Below are 24,001 nucleotides of genomic sequence, written 5' to 3'. Positions count from 1 at the left end.
TTTGGGGTTGGGAGTAAAAATTTTTTTAAGGTAATTCCCTGCAACAGTTTTTCTGTGATTTACACTCCTAACCCCACCTTTGTTTGTACTCACACTTCTTGATGTATCTATGGATTGTATTGTGGTACCCTGTTTGTTTGGAGCTACAAACAAATAAAAACTGGAACTGTCACTCACCCTGAGTATGGTGGTGGGGGTGCGTCATGTTGCCCACTGTGGTGCAGGGCCTCGTTGTAACTGGGTAGACCGGGGGCAATGATTGCAGACAACGGCACAGTCTCCGGAGCTGGACGTCCGTCTGCTGCCATCCTCACAGGAACACTGCAGAGCAACATACAGGTCACACCACAGGAGTGAATTATGGTGATTCACTCAGTGTGGGGAAGGCTAACATGGATCTGAGCCAGAGTCCCCATCCTTCACTGCATTTTTTTATTGGTAGTTATGACCAAGAGTTTCTGAAATTTGTCATTTGAAGGTTAGTAACACGGGGCTTTAAGGTTCACTAATAAGAAACCCTATTGTGCAAATGAACCATGGGGAAGGGAACGCATACTAGAATTAGCTTTAAAGAAAATCTGTCCTGAAAAAGGGAATCTGTGTTATGTCTGTCAGTCTACTCACCATTGTGTCGTTTTACCTTCTAGTTTCTGTTTTAATTTGCTAACACCTGTCTCCCTCTCTTTTAGTTCTGGTCCTGTTAACTTTCTGTGTGATCACCTGACCTGACCTGACCCCTTCCTCATGTGTTTTACCTGTGTCTTGTTTCCTGCACTCCCTGGCCCATACACTCCCAGTGTGTCCACTCACCTCTCACCAAATCAACTCATGCAGTTATCCAGCAGTCCTCCTGTAGTAAGCTCCTCGTGTTTAGACCCCTTTTCCAACCCCTGTACTTGTCTCTTGCCTGGCTTTTCTGTGCCTCTGCCTGTCTTTTTGCCTCCTGGTTACGCCTTCTGGTTACGACCCTTGAACGAATGAAGACTACGATTTGGATAAAGACTACTAGTGCTGCGTCTGAGTCCTTCCTGAGTCCTTCAGTCTGTGCCATGATAATCTGTAGTACCTTTGTGCAAATTGCAGACACGTAGGACAAAAATCAGGCAAAGAAAAAAATTCTAGGTCTTCCATACAAACTTTTAAATTTAATCTCAGTGCAGACGGAACAATTATATCAGTAAACGAAACAGTAATTGGGGTATTGCAATGGCCCAAGCCATTTATTCACATCCCTCAGTCCATATTACTTTGAGAGTGTTTTGTAAAAGAAAATCTACCTTACTAAAGATCTAGCCAAATCTTTTTGTAACAAACATCTACAACCCACTGATTGTCTCAGCAAGCCACTTTTTGTGCACTTTGTTGTTTCCTGCAGCAGCTCTCTCTCTCTCTCTGTTGTTGTGTTGTTCGTCTTTTTTCTCTTCTTTTTGGTTCTCTTTGTATTTGGAGCCTGTCACTACTTTTTATTTCTCATTTGTCTGTCAATGACACCAAACTGGTTGCATCTGCAGTGATGTTTTTATTCTCTTTATCCTGCGTGTGACCATGGTAGCATTGTTTCAAGGTTCCAAACACAGCCAAACAAACGAGCGTCTCACACACTGCTGCTGCGTGTCGCCATAACCAGCGCCACTCACTAACTGGGTTACGCATTACTTCAGCCATTAGCAGCCTGTAGCATGTCCATGCTAACCAGTGCTGGGGCTGGTGTTCTCTTTGAGCTGAGGAAAAAACATGCTGGTGCTGCGGTGTGAGCTAAGAAGAGACAACATAGACCTGTCCTTCATCCATGGTTATGAGAATGTAAGCTCTATCTCCAATAAGATGGATGAGCTAGCCATGCTAACCCAGCAACAGAGGGAATACCAGAAGGCAGAGTGGCATCATTTTAGTCACAGACATGGCTAACGGAGCTAACATCAGACGCCAACACCACATTGGAAGAGATTCACCTGCTGTGAGCAGACAGGATCCAGGAGACAGAGACTGAACAGACTGCTGAAGAAGCTCAGTCCTGGACCCTGTGGAGGTGGAGGCTGATGGAGAATGATGAACTGTTAATTTTTTTCTATTTGATGTTTGTTATTACATTACATTACATTATTCTGTTTATATATTCTTGAATGTTTTGCACATTGTACTTCCTTGTGTTGCTGCTGTGACTGAATTTCCCTTTGGGGATTAATGAGGTACATTCTATTCTATTCTATTCTATTCTGTTCTATATTTTGAATTCATGAAAAAAGAAACTTTGTAGGTTTAAACTCTCAGTGGGGTGAGAGAAGCAGTAATTTCAGGACCATAGTTCCAGGGTTCACCGTCAGTTTGGTAAAACTGTTCTCATATGGAGGTCTGCTGATTGCTGTCAGGGTATCAGAGGGAACTTACTTGGCAGATCTGTGCCTCCCCTTGTTCTTGGCTTTGTAGCAGTAGATTCCCACAACGGTGGCTATGACCGCCGACACCAACAGTGCCATGATCCCTGCCACCAGCCCTGATACGTCCACTTTGGGGGCATACTCTGCACATACAAACACCACCGGCATCAAACCATTGACACTTCAACCACAGCTTTGTCCCAGATCATAACCCCTGCTCTATGTGTCCTTACACTCCAAATGTGACCTGAGCTGCACCCTGTGTTTGTGGTAGCCTCACATATAGGAGGAGGTTTAAGGATTTGAAGCTGGAGGCACTCAACACAGAGGACGTGTACCAACAAGCGCTTGATGTTGGCTTAACAGATATAACTACTCTTGAGTTTATGTTACTTATGAGTTTTCAAGTTTGACACAACACCAAAGCTGGTAAAGAATAATAACAATGGATACCATGTTAAAGGATTACCTTGACTGTTGACGTAGTCGGTCCAAAATGCTTTCTGAAAATGAAAACAAAACAAGAATTAATCTGAAAACTTTTCAATTAAGTCTAAAAACATCTTAATTGTCTTTACTCTTGTCTGAAAATTCAACAATACTTAAACGACATGCTGAAGATTTTTAGTCTATGCAGACATTTTTGAAGTTTAATGTCAGCCATTGATCACATATGAAACTAAAACTTCTTGGGGCTCAGATTTCTGTCACTGTGAAATTATCTAACAGTTTCTTTAAGTTTTAAACTTCTGCAGAGGCACCAAAATCCAGTCTAAGTCCAAGTTGGATATCACCAGCAGCTGTTTTACCGTCAGTGCATCGTCCTCAAACACCTCCCTAGCCTCCTCGTAGCTGCACAACTCCTCCAAACACTCCCTCTCTAAGCTGTCAGCCACCACCAGCTCAAAGTCCCAGCTGTTATAAAGCAGAGAGCGGGACAGGAAGGTGGAGGCTGACCGCTCATCCAGCTGCACTGGACCTCCTGCAGGACACACACACACACACACACACACACATTATTACAAAATACAGGAGAACACTGTGTTTGTGTGTTTGTGTGTCAGTGTTGAGGTTGAAACTTGTGATGTAACCACAGAGGAAAGGTGTGTTTACCTTGCAGGAGTCTGTGGGAGACGGAGTAGTGGATCAGCTGCAGTAGAGACAGCACAGGGATCCACAGAGCTGCCATTACAACACAATCCTTCACAGAAACCAAGCAGGAAGGACGCCTGTAGATCCTGATATGAGGGGGAAGAGCCTCTGCCTCTCACCTCTCCAGCTCAGGTGACTCCTCGTGGATGTCTGCAGGGCTCCTCGATCCGTCTGAGGAAAAAGTCTCTTATTCCAGTGGACTCTCAGTAACACTGAGTCAGCTCAGTCTGTCTTCCTCAGTCTCAGTTTTCTGTTAAAACCGTCAGTTGAGAAGTGTGCAGCAGTTTTCCCATAAAGACGTTCAGAGCTGAAACCTGTTGGACGACATACCTGCAGATGGGAGGAACCTCCACAAACCTGTCTGTCTGCCTGTCTCACTGTCTGATCTACACGCTCTGTTTACTCAGTTAAGTTCACCAGCTGAGTATTCACGTTCAGGAAGGGTGGGTGTAATAAAACTTTAGGATCCTAATGGCTGAGACTTTCAGACCAGGGTGTGGCTGAGGGGTACAGATTCCTCAGTTTTAAATTTACTGTTCAATCTGCACCATAAATTAACATGACACCAAGGACAGACTTTATTCATTCAGAGGAATGTCAAAAAGAAGTAATCCAACAGTACATTTTGTAAACACTGGCTACCTGCAGGGGGCAGTAGTGGTAAAAAAACAACCCAGCACACAGACTAAGAGGGACTTTGTTTACATTTTCAGGGGGAAAAACTAAACGCTGGAGATTTTTTCCTGACAGATAAAGACACAGAGATTAGATCCGTCTTTAGAGCAACTACTTAAATGTGTGTAGGATAAAATCAGCACACACTTAAATCCACAGGGGGTTCCAAAAATAGATCAAAGTCAACACACTAGCAATAGCTGTCACAAATGTGTGTACATGAAAGTGTTAATTTGACAGTATCCTATTTGTGCTGTCAAAATCACCCAATGTTTAGTTTGGATTGTGTTTATTTTTCACTGTAAAAGCTCGCAGACCCAAACAGCTGATGAGTGGATACAGACAAATGCATAGAGTACATGTTGCATTTGCAAGTGGTGCTAAACGAATTGGTTTTCTGATCATTCAGGGTAATTTAACAAACTATATAGTTAAACCCTGATATTGTGTTTGTTTCATGTCACATCTTTGTGTTCCCAGTCAAAAATGACCGGTCCATTAGTACTCATCATAAAAACTATAATAGCCTAATACAAATATTTTAACTTTTTGTGTTAGAATGTCTTCTATTAACTAATCATAACAAATGTTGAACTTCTATTTATTATTTATGCCCTTTAAACCTTATTGATCTGAGCTCACACATCAAATTCAAGTTCTAAAACCCATCATTTCTGTTTTTTTGACTACAAGAAAAAATCAGATGAAAATAAGTTTACTGCTTATTACAGACTACTTTCAGTCTAAGTTACTGAGGACATTTACTATGAAGCTGTTTTATATTTTTAAACAGTCACACAAAATTACACCTATATCCTGTTCCTGATCAAAAGCCACCGTGAACATTGTATTTACATGCAAAGGGACTTATCCTGAAAGTAAAGTTAAGTATTCGCTGTCTTAACACATTAAAGAACAGCTAACAAGAACAACAAGCCTTCAGCCATTTTTGGGGGAAGCTCATTGACTGTGACGACTGGACTTGGGTTAGAGATGAGTGTCAGGTCTGTGTTTTCTTCTGCTTCTGACACTTCTTCCTCCTCTGACCATCCTCACGGTCAGTTTCCTGACCTCTCCCCTCCTCACCAGTTTGGTGATCAAGTGTATAATCCACAGCCTCACTTGCAGTATATTAACCTGATGAGATGATGCTTCTCCACGACTGGGGGTGAGTGTCTCAAAAAAGCATTGCTGTTTCACCAAAACTATGTGAAAAGAACATTATATTCAGACAAATATTAAAACTGTGCTGTAACTGCCTGTAACAACTGCCAACAAGTGCTGTCCCTATGTGGGAGACAGACTCTACTGGACAAAGGTTCCTGGGGTACCAAAAGTGTGTGTGTGTGTGTGTGTGTGTGTGTGTGTGTGTGTGTGTGTGTGTGTGTGTGTGTGTGTGTGTGTGTGTGTGTGTGTGTGTGTGTGTGTGAAATTGACAAACGAAGAGGTACTTGAGCTTATAGTTTTTGACCCTTATTTTTACCCCTAGTCATTTCTATGACCGGTCATTTTCCAGCTAACACCATGAGGGTAACAGAACACACACACCAGAATTTAAGTCAACAAAATTCAAATTATGGGTTCGAGACCACTGTCTGGACAAAGTCATGAAACCTCTAGGCATTCTGATTAAATGAACTCTGCTTTTTAAAAGAAAATCCTTTAAATTGGTCTAAATTGACCGGAACACAACACATGGGTTTTAATAATAGAATATTTGACGCATTCCTCTACTCCACCCAGCAGAGGGCGCTCCCGTTACATATAAATACCAGTCCCAGGGTTATTTTGAAAACATTTCATAAACAATATTCACTCAGTCAAATAAATAAATAAATAAATGAATGAATAAATAAATAAATAAATGTATTTTGTGTCCAGTTATGACGGTTGAAGGTGAGTGGGATCTGTATTGCTGTGTTTGCTAAGGTGATTAATAGTGAGCACATGATATTATTTTATAGCTAGGCTATCAGGACAGCAGCTACCTGAAGTCTGTACTACCAAGCAGGATTAACACATACAGGATCTCTCTTCGCTACTTGGGTTGACTAAACAAGAGGCTGGACATCAACTCCGTAAGTGAATACAGGGTTTCCCCTCTCCAGCAGTGCGCGCTCACGTTAAAGGGGTGTGTCTCTTTGGTAGAGGATGGGGACATTAAAGAAACTCATCTGTCCCTAAAAACTCTGTCCTCAGAGCTCCTCTCACCATCCACGCACCAACTTTGACAGATTCTTCTAAAGATGAGCAGGTCATTTTCCTGGAGAGCTGATTGGTCAGGGGATGGAGCTTTAATACTCGCTGATCTCTGATCCAGAACCTGATCTGATCCGGAGCAGGTTAGCTGTGCAGGATAAATTACCGTGGGGATTTATCCTGGGAAGAAGTGAACCAGCTTCACAGGACAGAAAATCCAGGGTTAAGCCTGAAGTTACATCCATAAGAAAAAATCCAGCTTCATAGAACAGGCTTCTGTTCAAAAATGAGGACCATGGAGTGTATGGATAAGTTATTCTTTACTACAGGTTTCATAAATGAGGAATTATTTCATATTTTGACTTTATTTTCATAAATTAACTTTTTTTTTCACTCCTTAACGTTCCCCAGATCTTCCCTTGAAAAAAAAAAAAAAAAAAAAAAAAAACAGAAAAAAAAAATAGAAAACCAAAAATCAAAAGACTGATAAAATCTTAAGATCTTTCCATCTTAAGCTTAGTGGACACAATTTGTCACAGAAATATTTTTAAAAAGTCAACCTTACTTCTACTTGTAAAAAGTCACTAAAAACAATGATAAGAGCAGTGTTTGTGTAAAAGTTTTAATGAAGTATACAAGTGATTTGATCTTCATTTCACTACAAACCTGAAGATGCGAAATGCATTTTTTTAAAAGTAGATATAAATATGATAAGAGGAGAAGTTTGGTGCATGTGCAGAGACAAACCATGTACAGCTGAGTTTGAACTCTGACCCAGACTTTGTTGCATGTCGTTAACCTCCCAACCCACCCCAACACCACCACCACTTTTTCCTTTCATTGTTAACATTAAAGAAAAATGTCCATCACATAAGAACAATTTAAAAAAGTGAAAGTGCCCAAAGCCTCTTGAGAAAGAAACAGTATAAAGGTGGACATTTACAAATGTGCTGTATGATTATCACTATTATTTTTATCATTATTATTATTATATACCTGCTATAATGAAGAAAACTTCAGACAGGTAGCAGCTGATGGTTGCTCTGCAAATAAACTACTGTGGGGAAAAGTGTGACATGTAGGGCAAATACTAACAGCCCTGGGGAAAGACAGGAAGTGGACTTTGAGACGGAGTTATCTGCAGTACAGATGGCAGGTTGACGACTTATTATATCTGAGTCACGTCTACGATTAATATACAAAAAGAAAGATTGAAAATATAGTTGATAACAAAAGCAGAGGCTGTGAAAGTACCAGAACGTCATTCAGTACATGAACAGTGTTTGTGTCTGTCACAGAAACATTTACATGGTTGTGCAGCTTGAAAAAAATTAGGCTGATGATTTTACTAAAGCTGCTCTTTGTTCAGGCGCACGCTGCAGATCAGACTCAAAGAAAAAATCTATATCTGGAATATTTTACAACCTGATTAAACATGTTGATTTTAAATATATTTTGACTTCCTCATTAAATTATGAGTGGGAAATAAAACTACAGGTGTCCTCCATATGAGGAATATAACATGCTCTGTGTGGTTTGGGCGTGCCACATGATGAAATGTTACAGACACATTCGTATATCAAAGAAAAATACCGTAATTAGTCATATTTTATCATCAGTCACAGTGCTGACAGGAGATTCCACCGTAAAAAAAGTGCAAATAAAATAAAAATGATGCACCTCACCTCGCTCTCACACACATGCACACAGACACATTCAAACGCGCTCCTCTTTGGATGAGCTGAAGTGGGACCATGTATGGTGGTCTCCGTGGTAACAGTCCTTAGAGGAGGACGCAGGGGCAGCCACCCCCCTTCCGTTTGCCCGTGGGATGAGTCGGAGGAGGAGGACTCTCCATCTCCTGAAACCGTCTGAAAAGCAGATCGAGGCAGAACGTGAGAAAACAAGCTTGAACCTCTTCACGCCAAAGTCAGCTGATTCACTGATGATGTCACAAATACTGAGTGATATCCACCAGCACTTCCTAAAGACGGTCCAGGGCTGTCTCACACGACCTCTGCCCCTTTCAGCTGACTGTTGACTTCTTTTTACAGCCTAACTGCACATTACGTAACCTCGGGTTTCGATGTTTCTCTGTACTTTCATGATTCAGGTAAAACTTGACTTCCTCTCTTTGTTTATTTGATCAGTGATGGTGTAAAAACACACTGAACAAAGGTCCAAAGAGAAAGTAGATTGTTAAAATGAGAGATTCATTACTGCTAGTTTTTACATTATCTACTTTTAGTTTGTCACCAACTTTGGGGATAAGTTTAAAATCCCCTCCATCCTAGGTCAGGGGGTCTGTAGAGGAAGACCAGGGTCACAGAAAGGTTTTTGGGAGTGACGGCCAGTAAAACAAACAAAAAGAAAAATCCTTTCTGTTTTTTAAACACTCTTAGCTCAGAATTCAGATTTTAAAGAAGACATTAAAAGAAAAATGTCAAGCAAAAAATATCAATTCTGCTTGTCTTAATTCTAAATACTTCCCTATGCAAGCACATTTTTACATTAAAAAAATGTGCCCATGCTTTGGAAACAGATCAATCTGCTGACGTCCTCTGAAAGTCTCATTGCTCAGTAAGAGGTGAATCAGCAAGCTGAGTTTATTCTTTATAACAACATGGGTTTAATAATGGACTGATAGTTGGTCTGTACCTGATGATCCGGACCAGCTCCAGGAAGGACTCGTCTACATTGTAGCGGTTTTTGGCTGAAGCCTCCATATAATGGATCCTGTTCTCGGAAGCGAATGCCTGAGCATCCTCCCTCGGAATCTGCAAAAAACACAAACACCATCAGATCAAAGACAGCCCTGAATTAAAGGATACAAGTCTCTGTCTCTGTGTGCAGAAGCTCACCACCCTCTGCTGCTCCAGGTCCACTTTGTTTCCCACCAGAACCATGGGGAAGTCGTCTCTATCCTTCACCCTCAGGATCTGAGTGTGGAACTTCTGCACCTCATGGTAGCTGCTCACAGTGCATGGTACAATAAAGTTGCATTAGAATACTCCATACTAATGATGTTTATTCTGATTATTTGCTCCAGGACGTAGAAGTCGCCAAGGTTGTCCGTTATCACCACTGCTCTTCACATTAGCTATCGAGCCTCTGTCTGTTACATTAAGATCTTCCCCCTTATTCAAAGGACTTACTCGTAATGGAATTGAATATAAGTTATCGCTGTATGCAGATGATTTGTTATTATACATAACTGATCCTTCACTCACTATCCCTGCAGTTTTAAGTATTCTGGAGAACTTCAGTACTTTTTCAGGTTATAAATCAAATTTGGGGAAAAGTGAGTGTTTTCCCATTAATACTGCGGCATATCCCCTTCAGCAATCAGATTCACCTTTAAATTTCAGTCCATCAGGATTTAAATACTTGGTTATTAACTTGACTCGTTCTTTATCTAGCCTGGCATCTGCTAATTTCACTCCCCTTATCTCAAAGATTAAATGTGTTGTCCAAAGATGGGGTAACCTTCTCCTTTCATTGATTGGTAAGACTAATGTTGTTAAAATGAATATTTTATCAAAATTTCTATTTTTATTCCAGTCAATTCCTCTTTTTCGGGCAAAATATTTATTTGATTCGCTTGATAAGATTATTAGTTCTTTTATTTGGGGTGGGAAACCTCCCAGGGTTTGTAAAACTTTACTGCAGAGATGCAGATGTAGTGGAGGACTTGCTTTACCTAATTTTCTAACTAACTACTGGGCTTCTCACATTCATAAACTTTGCTATTGGTTAAAATATCCTGAATCTTCTTGGTGTAAATTGGAACTATCACCCTGTGAGGGATCTTCTATACCTGCTCTACTTTATTCCTCTTTACCAACTAAACCCTCTCTATATACTGATGATCAAGTGGTTGTTGACACTCTCAAGATCTGGTATCAATTTAGACAGCATTATACATTTGTAACTGCATCTTTCTTGGGTCCTTTAACTCCCAACTGTTTATTTCCTCCATCACTCTCAGACTCAACATTTTCACTGTGCTATGAGAATGGTATTACACAATTAAAGCACTTGTATGTAGATGGTGTCTTTGATAGTTTTGCCAATTTGTCATCTCGCTGTGGCCTTCCTGTAACTCTTCTGCTTCGCTATTTTCAGACTCACAATTCTGTTATTAAGTGTTCCTCCAACTTTCCCTTTTTACCCCCAGAACAGCAATGGGAAAGCATGCTTTCATTTGCTCCTCATCACAAAGGAATCATTTCAAAATTGTATGACATTATCGTAGCACTTAACAATCACTCAACTGCTAAGCTTAAGCGTAATTGGGAAGAGGAACTGGAAATGCAAATACTGGAATTCTGGGAACAGGCCATAGAGAGGATACGTTCTACTACTTCTTGTGCTCGTCTCTGACTTATTCAATTTAAGATTTTCATTCATTTCATTGTTTGTTTGTTACAGTGTACTCTGAAGCTTAAAAATCTATACTTCAGTTCTGCACAGGGTTTTTAAATAACAGATATACTCTGTTCGGATGTGTGTGTGAGTTTGTGTGTGTGTGTGTGTGTGTGTGTGTGTTTAGGTATGAGTGTGTTTTGTGTGTTATGTATGGGTCAGCTTACCTGCCACGGTCATTGAGAGCAAACACAAGTAAGAATCCTTCTCCTGACCTCATGTACTGCTCCCTCATCGCTCCAAACTCCTCCTGACCTGCTGTGTCCAAGACTAACACACACACACACACACACACACACACACACACACACACACACACACACAAACACACACACACACACACACACACACACAAACACACACACACACACACACACACACACACAAACACACACACACACACACACACACACAAACACACACACACACACACACACACACACACACACACACACAAACACACACACACACACACACACACACACAAACACACACACACACACACACACACACACACACACACACACACACAGGCAGGTTGTTTGTCAAAAAAGAGATGGCTGGATGAAAATATAGCACACAAAAGAGCCCTACAGGAAACTTGGTTTTAGAAATCACTCTGACTACACAAGCAAGTCTCCAGACTGTAACCAGCCACAGAAACATTTTAAAAAAGAGTAATCATAGCAAGTTTATGATGACTCAGTAACGCAGGAAATATTTCAGCTTAGATTCAAATAAATAACATAAATGAGAAGCTGTGTGGAGCTGGTTGTGTGTTGCAGGAAAGAAAGAACAATCAGTTGTTTTCTTTAAAAGAAACAACTTCCTGCATAAAAACAAAAAAACTTTTGAGCATGAATTCCACATGTCTGCCTGTGCCTTCTCATTGGGATTCTTTATGAGATATGTATCTGTCTCCTGTTAAAAATAACTGAACATGTCAAGTTTAGTAGCTGGCTATATTTCTCTCTCCTCACAGCCCGGTGCTCTGAGACGTGTCTGTAACATGTAACGTTAGTGAATCCTGGTTCTGTCCTACCAGAGCTCATCTACCAACTCCAACCTCACCAAGGAGAGCTAACGTAACCTGGCTCTTCATTTTATTGATAGACTCTCAAGTTTGAACAGACCACTGCAGAATAACTGCTGACTGTGGGATGGAACTAGGGTTGCCACCTTTGAGGCTGAAAAGTAAGAGAGGGGGTGGGGGTGGGGGTGGGGGTGTTACTGGTTATTAATATTGTATTGAACCTTTATCATGCCATTACCATGCCTGTATTTTTGATGGATTGACCATTGAGTCAATCCAATAACCAATCTGAGACAATTAGTGCTGGGTAAGTTAACACGTTAATTTCGCGTTAAACCGTCAGTCTATTAACGCCGTTAAATATTTTATCACACGTTAGTGCATGTTGCTCACATGCTTTTATTTTGTAAATGTCTGTCGCTGACCGGAAGTGAAATTGGCGGAAAAACACGATGAGTAACCAAAACAAGCATGGAGAAGAGGGGCATTTCGGCTACATTTTTTCATCCATCGCCAGTGTTATAAAGTCAGCTCGTCTACTGTCTCCAGACTACGACTTTGAGTTTGACGGCTGTCCTTACCCGTTTGAGCCTGAGTACACGGACAAGGAGCTCCATGAAAGAAGGATGCAGGGAGAGAGAGACGAAGAGCTGGCTCGAGAACAACAAACAGGAGCACGTCCACGACTCAATGCTAACTGGTGGTGGGCTTGTGGACCGTGTTCGCCTATGGCAACAGAAGAGGCGTGTGTTTGTGATAACGATTGATAGCGATGGATGAAAAAATAGAGCCGAAATGAGCGATTTTGCAGAGATTATGTCCCGCGCTGAAGCTCCCTTGCCGTGGCCCCCGCTAAGTGCGGCTAAAATCAGTTGGATCTAAATAACTTCTGATGGACTCCGAGCTGCAGGATGTTTGTCTGAGTATGTATATGAGCATGCACACACCTATAAATAAGGTCCAGGTGTCAAAAAACCGGAGTTGCCTTTTAAAGGTGCTCGCCGCTTAGTGTATCAGTCCGCGTGCATGGCGTGCCAGGTATAAACAAACGCAGGTAGTCTGCCAGGACGAAGAGACACGATGAGAACTAGAGCCTTATTTAGCGGTGTTTTTGTGTGAAAGTAACGTGCTGAAAATTCTCTAAATAAAGCGTGAATGCAGACCCATATCAGAGTTTTTCGGTGGGAGTTCGTTTATTTGTGTTTTTGGTAAAGTAAAATATGCTGCACAAAAACACTGCTGTAAGGGGTCATTTCTGCCCTAAACCTTGTGATAGGACCCAACTTGTTCCATCCCGGAGTATCACTTTAATGCCCTGACAGTGGCAATAAGCTTTAATTTTGTATTTACATTTTGTAAATTTGATTTGCACTAAATATGTGATTTAACTAGTACTGTATAACAAGTATTGATTTAGTGTTTGCATGACAGATGTTATGGCACTTTCACAATGCGATTAATTATGATTAATCAGGGAAATCATGCAATTAAACAAGCCCTAGAGAAAATATATCTGGTAAAACACTATTGTAGCTTAAAAATAATTCATACCTTTTTAAAAAAATCATTCCGTTGATTTTTTAGTAGGATTAACTTTTCCAAATTTATCATATTTTCTTAGTAAGATTCCTGTATCTGGAGATGCTTCAGGTATGAAGAGCTGTGAGTCTGACATTTGTTTGTCCTGATGTTGCAGTATTATTGCTCTCTAGCCGCATGCTGAAGAAAGCACTCAGCGACAGATTTGACCATGTCCTCTGAAACAGTTTCACTCACACTGCCAGGGCATTCATTTGAAAGAAAGCATCATCCATAACCAAAAGGTAGAAATTGTTGACTCCTTCAAATATCTTGGCACTGTCTTTGATTCAAAACCTAAGTTCGACATAAACACTGAGCTGACTGCCAAATAAGGCCAACAAAAAAATTATTCAATGTGGAAAATAAATTCTTTTAATGTCTGTGACAAAACTTTGCAAAATATTTAGCATTCTTTTATCAAGAGCCTTTTAACATTTTCTTTTATCTACTGGTATAACGGGCTGTCTGTGAAAGACAAGAAAAGCTTAAACAGCATCATCAAAGTGTGCTTAAAAATGATTGGAGTTCACCAAAGGAACTTAGGTACAATCTGGGAGGGACGAGTAGCTCAAAAAGCAAAGATAATTATCAGCCAACCAGATCATGTTCTATCAAATGAATTTTCTCTTGCGCCTTCAGGCAGACGTTATAATGTGCCCCAAAGGAAAACTAATGGCTACCCAAAGTTCTTCATTGCGAATCCATTGCATGTGCTATTACGCTCCTAAACACACCCACTTTAAATGACTTTTTCTAGAGGATATTATTTATTTCTTGTCTTATCTGCTTTCTCACTGTATTTTAAGTTTTTACATAGATTTTTTTTTGTTTTATCTTCATCTTACCTTGTTTTTATCTTGCTCTATGATTTGCTCATGTAGGCTACTTATAATGTCCAACATCTCTATTTGTCCCATGTCTGCTTAAATATGTTTCCTTGATATTTATTTATTTATCCATTTATTTATTTATTTATTCATTTATGTTGTTGACTGATTGTACAAATGCATGTACACTGGGAGGCAACAAATGAATTGCCCCTTGTGGGACAAATGAAGTGGTCGGAATCTGAATGAATCTGAAACGTCTGTGTTTTTGCATCCTTTTCTTTTCAATGGGGCAGGGGGCAGAGTCTCAGATGCAGCCACAGCCACAGACATGTTTACTCTGATTTCCTGTGACTTTCTCTAGCATTTAATCCACGCTTGAAATCAACCAACAAACTGCCGTTTCTAGTGGGCAAACACGAACCCATGTTGAATTCAGGCAGAATCGTGCTGGGTTCAAGGAAAACTGGAATTATGGGACAAATTGCGTCCTGTAATGATTTAAAACGGGACATAAAGTTTAAGTGTGGAATACGATTCCATATTTTATGGGACGGGTGGCAACCCTAGTTGTTACCAGCATTAACACAAACAGGTTAACCTGGGTTTTACCCTTTAGCTCGCGTTTAAGCTTTTAGCCTGTGTTTTAGCTTTGAGCTCTTGTTTTAGCCTTTAGCTCACATTTCAGTCTTAAGCTCATGTTTTGGCCTTTAGCTTGTGTTTTAGCATTTGGCTGATGTGTAAGCCTTTAGTCCATGTTTTAGCCTTTAGCATGTGTTTTAGTCTCATTTCTCATGTTTTAGCCTATGGCCCATGTTTAGCCTTTGGATCATGTTTTAGCTTTTAGCTTGTGTTTTAGCTTTTAGCTCTTGTGTGTTAGCCTTTAGCTGGTGCTCTGTCTCTCTCCTGTTTCTCTTTCTTCTGCTCTTCTGTCCTTTTTCTGTCTGACAGTTAGGCTCCAGTGTCCACCATCACTACAAAATTAATCACAGAAATCGTTTTCAGCAGAGAAATTGCCAGCATTTATACTGGTGTAACTATATCAAAAAAACATTGAATTTGAAATAAAATGTGACTGTAAAAGTTTTCAAATAATGCATTCAGAAAAGCTGTAATAAAGTGTGACCACCTGTCCTGGTTTAACCAAAACCATACAGTTTAAAGCCCTTTATCCTAAATCCTAAGAAATATTTATGCTTGATAAACGGAACTTTCTGCATGTCAATCAAGGCTGTTGCTTTTTAAACCAGTATATAATTATCCTTAATGCACATTGAGTCCCATATCAAGGCTAATTTGTCTCAACATGCAAATCACTTCTAATCTGTCATTGTTACCTAGCTTACCATACTTATCACATACTGCCAGGACCTGCTGTAACACAGATAGGCTAACGTTCAGGCCAAAAAGGAGGAGGCTTTGGGAGTTTTAGCCTCGAACACAAACTTAACAAGAATCTGGCTCCTATCACTTATTACTCATTGATCTGTGTCCAGTCATAGCTCAGTTGCCGTTAGCTCTGAAGAGATGTTTGCAGGGGTCACACGAATATGGCACTGTAAGATACACTGGGATTTGGATAATCAACAAACAAGTTAAGAAACTTCATTTTTCATCTCATTGATTCTACTCAGTCAGACTTAAGATGGAGGCTTAGGGCCACTTTAATTACTCTCTTAAATTTCAGAGTTTGTTTTTGTCATTATGACTCTTTTCTTATACACCTATGTGAAAAAAAATAAAATTCATGAAATTTAATTTGAAAATTAACTGTTTTCTTTTTTAAATGTGGTCCTAGTGCTCTGTCGTACAAAGCAGAGTGTCAGGGAAATTGAAAACATTAAAAAAAAAACAATTTTTTGTCCAAACTTTTTAAGTGTTTAACTCCATGACTCAGACCTAGAGCTTTAGGATACTGGAGCTGATCCTCTGAGGGCCCTGATGGCTGTAAGTCTGGACCCACCCTTTACTCCCCCACAACATACTCTGCAACATCTGTACATGTTCTTATCACACACACACACACACACACACACACACACACACACACACACACACACACACACACACACACACACACACACACACACAGTCTGACTGAATATGAACTCAGATCAGATCCTCCCGTTATTACCAGAGATCTGTTCAGACAATGATTCACACGTTTGTGTATGTATGTGTGTGTGTGTGTGTGTGTGTGTGTGTGTGTGTGTGTGTGTGTGTGTGTGTGTGTGTGTGTGTGTGTGTGTGTGTGTGTGTGTGTGTGTGTGTGCATGTGTGCATGTGTGCATGTGTGTGTGTGTTCAAACATCAGTTGACCAAACAGTCTGCAGCTTAACACACACACAACAAGTCCTAACAGGGCAAACACACACAACAGCACACACAAAGACTGCTGGGTCACATCATCAAGAAACACACCCTCAGTTTCCAAACACACACCCTGACTCACTCCCAAAGGAAAGAGTGTGCATGTGAGTTTGTGTGTGTGTGTGTGTGTGTGTGTGTGTGTGTGTGTGTGTGTGTGTGTGTGTGTGTGTGTGTGTGTGTGTGTGTGTGTGTGTGTGTGTGTGTTGACTCACTGTCAAGCCTGGTCTCTTTTCCGTCCACAGTGCAGATCTTGGTGTAGGAGTCCTCGATGGTGGGGTCGTAGTCTGACACAAAGTATGACTGATGAAGACGAGCAGAGGAAAACACACAGACCTGTGAGTTCTGCAGGGAAAAGGAGGCTGAAGACATGTTCACACAACAAAGGCTTTACTGATGGACTCAGCGCCTTGTCGTCACAGTTTCCCAGGGCTTAATGTTGTTTAAGGTTAAATATCCACAACATCATTTGTAAGAAAAACAAAGCTTGTCACGTTTCTGAAAGTAAGACTGTAATAATAGAAAAACTTAATCACATCATTTTTGTCCCTCTGGCAGAACTTTTCTTACTTCTACGCGATCTAAGCATCAGTTTTTTCTTCTGATAAGACATTTTTCTTGGCCTGTCAGATGAGTGAGGCTCAGAGTGTAATAAGACATTTCCTACTAAAGTTCAAGCACAAGTATTGCTTGGATCACAGTTTTTGGTGTGTGTTTCAAAGTACCAGGGGCTTCACGGATGTAAGATTACAGCAGATAGGTGTCACAGTGCATGGGGTTAAACATGTGCATCATGCTACTTGTGCAATCTCTGTGCACAATGAAATTGCTTCACCCTCTGTTCCCTTACCAAAGTTCTCTTTTCAACTCATTCATTAAATTAGTCCATTTACAAGTAGCATGGAAAGACAAAAAGGCTCAATGAATGGACATTATGCGGTGACTAACACATCGTCTTTAACACCATGGGTCTCAAACAGGGGGGGGCAGCCCCTAGGGGGTCCGTGGAGGTACTATAGGGGGTCAGTGACACTTCTGGTTGATTAGGTTACTTACTTAAGCACATTTTTTTGTGTGTTTAAGTAACTATTCAAAAATATTTCAGTTTTCCTCTTGTTATTGTCTCTGAACACAGATCATTGGAGGCCAAAGATGTTATCTTTTAGTCAGAAATGAACACATTCAGCATTACAGGTTCACTCAGCTTTCACTGCTTGCTCCTCAGCCAATCACAGGGCTGCATGTTTCATACTGGCTCTGTCAGGTTCCCTAGAGTAAGGTATGTTTCTACGTAGTACAAGGCCCAGTATGTTAGCTAAATATATGTATACTAGCTACACATGTTAGCTATATATATATAGACCCTACTGTCTGTTTATATAAACTGGGAAAGGAGGCTTCGGGAAACAGTCAATGAGTTTATATGCACGCAGCAGTCTGACTAAGGTCATACCTCGATGGTAAAGTCACAGAGGGGGGGCCAAGAACGTCTCACTCTGCTTCGATAGGTGGCGCTGTGTCCTGTTTTGATAATCTAAGCTGTGTGTGTATCAGTAGGTTTACCCAAAGAGGAAACAACATACTACTGACCATGGCTGAGATGGATGCAGCTGTAGCTCTTTATGTTTTTATGTCAGTTTGTTTCATGGTGTTTGTTGTGTTTGTATTTATCATGGTCATCTACTTCCTCTTCAGGCTGAACGCTGAGGGGTAACGAGACCTGCTGAATCCAACCATGGCATTATCTAGGTGCGTCAATCAAGTTGTGCCTCGGGAGATTTTAGTTTGACCAAGCTGTTTGCAAACATTCAAATAGTCCCATCTCACGCTGACTAAAGCCCCGTTTCCACCAAGCAGTCCAGTTTACATCAGTACAGTTTGGATTGGTAAATCCTGATCCTGTTTGGGTTTCAGCAGCTAACTGTGCCTCCTCATGGTAGGCAGCATGTAAGCTTGATGCCGATAGCTGCATCAGTTACGTAATAAGGTACCCCGCTAGTGTACCCCGCTAATAAATCCAACAAAGAGGAAAAACGTGACACAGTAAACAAAGATCAACGATGAAGACATCCAGCAACTCGTCTTCTCTGTGATTGTCGCCAGGAGAAATACAGCAGCTGCTGTCACACAAGAAGTGACCATTCTTTTAACCAATCAACAGGCTGCAGTGTATCTAGCTCCACTTTCTGGGGTCAGATCGGTTTAGTCTGGCACTCCAACAGAAGGGTCCTAAAAAGGGGAATGGTTTTGTTGGTTATCTGGGGGATTGTCCCAAGGTTACCCAGCCGAATCACCTTAAAATGCGTGCCGTGCCAAGACCAAGTGAACTGAACTGAACCGCTGGATGTAAACAGGGCTTTATCTCATAGTCTGATTTCTGAAGCTCCATGTTCACCTATTGTGTGAAGGAAGCTCTCCTAAAATTTCTGGAAATTTCCATGTCTAATCATGAGTACGAGAGCTGATGTTGTGAAACTGCTCAGTGAACAGGATTCAAAACATCAAAGAGTCTTCGTTATATCCAGCACTAAGAATGGGTACCAAGTGAGGTACTTTTATAGGTCCCAACCAAATTCTGTCCAAAGTACTGGGAACCAATTCACAAAAAATCAAAAGGTACCATGTTTAGGTACCTGAATATATCCTCGTGACTGTCAGGGAGTGCAAGAGTAGGCAATTTTCCATGCTGGACATGAACACAGCATTATAAGGTCATATAGTGAAGAATAAATATGTAACATTTTGGAAAAAAAAACATTTTGTTTTTAAACAAATTGATACTTTTTACCACATAAACACAAAAAAGGACTGAAAATTGGTACAGTTGAGTACTGATATCGATTTCCAGATACCGGGCATCGGTACAGTATCATTTTAAATGTGAAAGGTACCCATCCTCATCCAGCACTGCCTTGGTTTATATTAACTAAACTAAAACTAACTGTTGTTCCACAAATGTTTGATTGTGTGACACTGATATCTACTGCTGACTCACTGACGCTGGTTTTTCCAGCTTGATTGAGCAGGGCTGTTTTTTATGTTCACTTCTAGATGTGGTTTGACTTTGATGGGGTTTGGTAAAGTATCATTTTAATGAGAGACATCGCTCTTTCATTAATCTACACACAGTGGAGTAAAAAATCAGCTGTTGGTTATTGAGCCGGTTTAACTGCTGTAGTTCCTGGGAGTTCAAGTTTCTGGTGCTGAAGGTGGAAATGTGACTTCTGTGGCCTGGCTCACAGTAATTCTGGCTCCTTGTGAGCTCCACACTGCTGCTTGTACATTCAGCTGTTGAACATGTGTTACAGACAGAAGTTTCACTGTGTGACTCACTGCATTCAGCTCAAAACTAGAATCTCTGTCTTCTGATGATTTGTTCACTTTGCAGACAGAGATACAGGACTGTAGTCTGAGCTGAAGTTTAACCTAAGCTCTGTAATCTATGTGAGCGTCACTGATGTTAGCATGCTGGCATCACCACAGACTGAAAGTTAGTCAACAGTCTGTGAAGCAATAACCACATTCAAACAAGAGGTCAGCTGTAACAAAGAGTCAGAGCTATAAAACAAAAGAAAACTGTGTAATGTTCCTTTAACTGAGCGGTTAGAGGTGAGGGAATGGTGTGGGATGAAGTAAGTCTGTTAGTGAAATCATAAAAGATGAACACAGAACAGATGCTATTCGGAGTTTGACGTGTGCATAGGGTTCAGAGCTCAGATGTGGTCTTCATATGTAACCTATCAGACACAGGCAGAGAGACGGAGAGGCCAGAGACAGAAAGCACACTGCTTATCCTTTTCAGCTAACCTGCTAGCACATATTACCCTATAAATCATTACTATTTAATGACATATTAAAATGTCCCTCATACGTCCTGCCTCCTGAGACACTCCTCATCCCAGTGAATGAACAGAAATGGCTTCATGCTGCGAGAGACATCCAACAACTTTGGGCTGACAGTCCTGAAAATGTCCAGAAATGTTCATGACTGCATGAAGGCATCACCAGAATTTTTGGCCCCTCGTACAATATCACATTAGACCTCATCTCTTCACTACTGAAAACGTTCTTATATCTTTAAGGGTCAGTCATGGGCCCTCAAAACTATCCAAACTTTTCCCCCTCATACAGCGCCCAGGTGAGCGTGAAAGCAGGAGACAGAAATTGGCCATCTGGACAGCAAGAGGCCTGCGATATGACGACAGTGTTTACATATCAATGCTACACAGATGTACACAGATGGGTGTGTGGACATCTTTCGTCCTGAATACAACCCTCCTTCTTGGCCCTCAGATGCTTTTGGTTTTTCTGTTTCATTCATCATGATAAACTTTCCTGACTTTTACCTGCTGTGTTCACACACCCTGACATGTTGCAGAAATCTTACTAGTTAGAAAAATAAAGTAGAGGGCAAAGTCAGCATGAGAATTTTCGCTATTAGCGCTGATCTTTTTTTTTTTTTGTGGAACTATAGCGCTTTCTTATAATTTCTAAACCATTTTCACAAACAGTGGGCTATACTTTTATGCAAACAATCAAAACAAACAATAAAATAAAGGAAAAATCCAAGTGTTGTGTTCCTGCATAAAGTCTGGAACAGGACACTTTATCAATAAAAAACAAACATGTGACTCAAACTTGACCCTTTGATGTTACTTCCTTATTTGTGTGAAGCTGTGAAACTGTAAATATGACTGGTGTTGGTCTGATATGACTAATGAGTGAAAGAGATGTGGGTTCAGACTGATACCCAGCAGCAGGTCAACGCACAGCCCTGAGCCTCAGACTGTAATAAAACGAGGACTTCGAGTGTGTGTGTGTGTGTGTGTGTGTGTGTGTGTGTGTGTGTGTGTGTGTGTGTGTGTGTGTGTGTGTGTGTGTGTGTGTGTGTGTGTGTGTGTGTGTGTGTGTTTACCTGGATGAACTGGATGGTAAGCGCGCTCTTGCCCACCCCTCCTCCCCCCACCACCACCAGTTTGAATCTCTCCTCTTCTCCACTCATCCTGTCAAACCGATCCGGGATTGTTCCGGATCAATAACCGTCCGGGGCCTGATCAGAGCTGAAAGTGAGGCCCAGAACCGATCCAGACCCGTATGTAAGGGGAATAGTTAGCTCTTCTCCCTGAAACTTCTTCACATGGACTTCATTCTTCAGCAAACACACCTAAACCCAGCAGAGAATACAGACCAAGTCCAGGGCTCCTCAGTCCACACCGGGTCCTCTCAGAGATCCGCACCGAGGGCGGCGGTCTATCTGTGGGTCAGTTGAAGTCCTCAGCGGCCTGTGTGGGTCCTTCTCTGCGAGCTTTCTACTCCTCCTCCTCCTCCTCCTCCTCCAGGGCGGAACTGCTTCCTCTTTTCTCTTTCTCAACAAACTCAAATATCGCACGCTCACGCACACACTTCCACACTGCCACACACACACATGCACACACACACTCGTACAATGCGGATTGTGCGTCTGTGTGACAAATGATGAAGTTATTACATTCGTATCGACTAGTTCATCGATCGTTTCTGATCGGTTCATTAAAGTGAAATCTGAGTTGAACACATTCCTCTGTCGTGTGTCACCTTCCTTATTTGGTCATTTGGAGGATCCATGACGTCACTGCAAACTTCTCCAGAACAGGATGTAAAAAAGAAGCGCGAGAGCAGGCGTGATGTGGACTCAGAACATCTGGGTGCAGCCGTAAAGCGGATTTTATGGACACAACCTGTGTCCGTGGACGTGCGTGTGTGTGTGTGTGTGTGTGTGCGGCGGAGTGCTTTGTCACTCAGTATCTTTTCCCTCAGGGTGCACATACCTACCCTTTTTACCTAGGCACTTGAACTAGAGTCCATATGGAGCCACCAGGGGGTGCTAAAGTGGGTTGATGATGAACTGAGAGCGCTACCTCTCCGCAGTGAAACAGGGATTATAATAAAACTGGAAGCGCACATGTGGTGCGCCTCCTCCCTCCTCCCAGCAACAAGTCCATTCCGGGGGTTTGGTTGTGGATTTATGAAACCAGTCCAATGATTCAGGTTCCAATTAAATTTTTGGATATGCAATTCAGATGAATAATAGTTATACTAAAATGTGATAGTTGTGGTCAGACTGTTATGTTCTTATAAAGGCAGACACAACACAACACCTCCATCTAGTGGCCACTTGTTGCCTTGCATTGAGGAATACTAACCCTCTTGGGTCGCTATAAGTTATCACGCTTTAATGGACTTAGAAGGAAAAATGTCCTCCCAAATATTCATTATTTTATTATTATTATTAAGTCCATTTGATTACGTATTGCGACAATTACATTTTGCAAAAACTGTTGTTTTTCATATAGTTAATGTTGGAGGGCCGGGGATTTTTCTTTGAGATCAGGCTTAAATATACATGGAGTTTGTGAAAACATGTATTTTGATGCATTATTCTCTTTCAGTGTCATATTCTTTATTTAGTATCCTTTGAAAACATTAAGATAAAAACGTCCTCTACAAAAACTGTTACAAAAACAATATAGATTATTATATTTGCCCCCTTTCCCTTAGATCTTTCTCTAAACTTAAGTCCCATTCAGAAACACCAAATCTTTATTATATATATATATATATATATATATATATATATATATATATATATATATATATATATATATATATATATATATATATATATATAAACCCTTTAAATGCACATTTGTTTTTGTTTTTTGATTATTTTTGCCATAAAGATATGTGAGTGTTTTGTCCATAGATGTACAATGGGTAAATCAACTCAAGGTAAAATGTAAAGAAAAAATATGAAAAAGATATTTTTCTCCAAAATGAAATTCTGAAATGAATGAATACAGACCGACTCTTTGACCCCCTCTCCATTAGGCCAGGCTACTGGCAAACCCAGAGTGCTTAATTCCACTGCCTTAGTTTACCCTGTTGGTACATTTATATTTTATAATTGGTACATCTAATGTTTAGTATGCTTAAAAACAGGATGATGAGAGTGAAATCTCACACTATCCATGTGTAAAATGTACTATGACAATAAAGCTTCTTGAATGCTTGAATGCTTGATCTAGAGAATTCAGAATTATATAGTTTAATGACTGCTTTAAAAAACTGTGATTATAAGACAAGATAAGATATTTTTGTGCTAATGTCTTCAAAGGGGAGTTAATTAAGGATGTGACTGCCAAAACAATAACAAATTAACAAATCATCAAATCAATTTTAGTGCAAATCTCATGTGTGTTTAAGCCAGATATTTAATTTAAAAAAAAAACAGCTATATAAAAATAACTTGTTTTATGTTTGCTGTGGTTGTTGTTTCATAAAAACAGTGACATCATGTAATGAAATGGCTTTTAAAGGGTTTAAAA

General features: G+C 40.6%; 2 protein-coding genes across 3 annotated transcripts; both read right to left on the bottom strand.

Moving 5' to 3' along the window:
- Positions 1–173: 173 nt before the first annotated feature.
- prrg2 (proline rich Gla (G-carboxyglutamic acid) 2) lies at positions 174–3,567 on the bottom strand. The gene is made up of 5 exons (XM_074697464.1): positions 3,492–3,567; positions 3,188–3,360; positions 2,848–2,881; positions 2,389–2,521; positions 174–321 (listed from the first exon to the last, which is right to left on the bottom strand). Exons 1-5 carry the CDS (start codon positions 3,565–3,567, stop codon positions 174–176), a joined length of 564 nt encoding a protein of 187 aa, XP_074553565.1.
- Positions 3,568–7,012: 3,445 nt separating this feature from the next.
- Positions 7,013–22,177, bottom strand: rras (RAS related). Of its 2 annotated transcripts, XM_074696913.1 has the most exons (7): positions 21,826–22,177; positions 21,553–21,697; positions 16,853–16,940; positions 10,997–11,099; positions 9,266–9,374; positions 9,063–9,181; positions 7,013–8,275 (listed from the first exon to the last, which is right to left on the bottom strand). In XM_074696913.1, exons 2-7 carry the CDS (start codon positions 21,637–21,639, stop codon positions 8,188–8,190), a joined length of 594 nt encoding a protein of 197 aa, XP_074553014.1. In that variant the 5' UTR covers positions 21,640–21,697; positions 21,826–22,177; the 3' UTR covers positions 7,013–8,187. The 2 variants fall into 2 exon arrangements, with proteins under 2 accessions (XP_074553014.1, XP_074553013.1); XM_074696912.1 differs by having other exon boundaries at positions 21,553–22,177.
- Positions 22,178–24,001: the final 1,824 nt, after the last annotated feature.

This window comes from Halichoeres trimaculatus, unplaced genomic scaffold (genome assembly GCF_033239565.1).
Source record: "Halichoeres trimaculatus isolate MK-OKI-2021-1 unplaced genomic scaffold, fHalTri1.1 fHalTri1_scaffold_20, whole genome shotgun sequence".
Taxonomy (NCBI): domain Eukaryota; kingdom Metazoa; phylum Chordata; class Actinopteri; order Labriformes; family Labridae; genus Halichoeres; species Halichoeres trimaculatus.
This window is presented reverse-complemented; position numbering and strand designations above follow the sequence as displayed.

What these genes read in the sequence shown, in the direction of transcription:
- rras (XM_074696912.1), bottom strand. Translation starts at nt 21,639, where the DNA reads ATGAGTGGAGAAGAGGAGAGATTCAAACTGGTGGTGGTGGGGGGAGGA. An exon ending in ACCTGGAGCAGCAGAGGGTG is followed by an intron (nt 9,182 to 9,265) that starts GTGAGCTTCTGC and finishes TGTTTTTTGCAG; the next exon opens with ATTCCGAGGGAGGATGCTCA. An exon ending in GAGCTGGTCCGGATCATCAG is followed by an intron (nt 8,276 to 9,062) that starts GTACAGACCAAC and finishes TCTGCTTTTCAG; the next exon opens with ACGGTTTCAGGAGATGGAGA.
- prrg2 (XM_074697464.1), bottom strand. Translation starts at nt 3,567, where the DNA reads ATGGCAGCTCTGTGGATCCCTGTGCTGTCTCTACTGCAGCTGATCCAC. An exon ending in CTCCCACAGACTCCTGCAAG is followed by an intron (nt 3,361 to 3,491) that starts GTAAACACACCT and finishes TGTGTCCTGCAG; the next exon opens with GAGGTCCAGTGCAGCTGGAT. An exon ending in CGACTACGTCAACAGTCAAG is followed by an intron (nt 2,522 to 2,847) that starts GTAATCCTTTAA and finishes TTGTATGTGCAG; the next exon opens with AGTATGCCCCCAAAGTGGAC.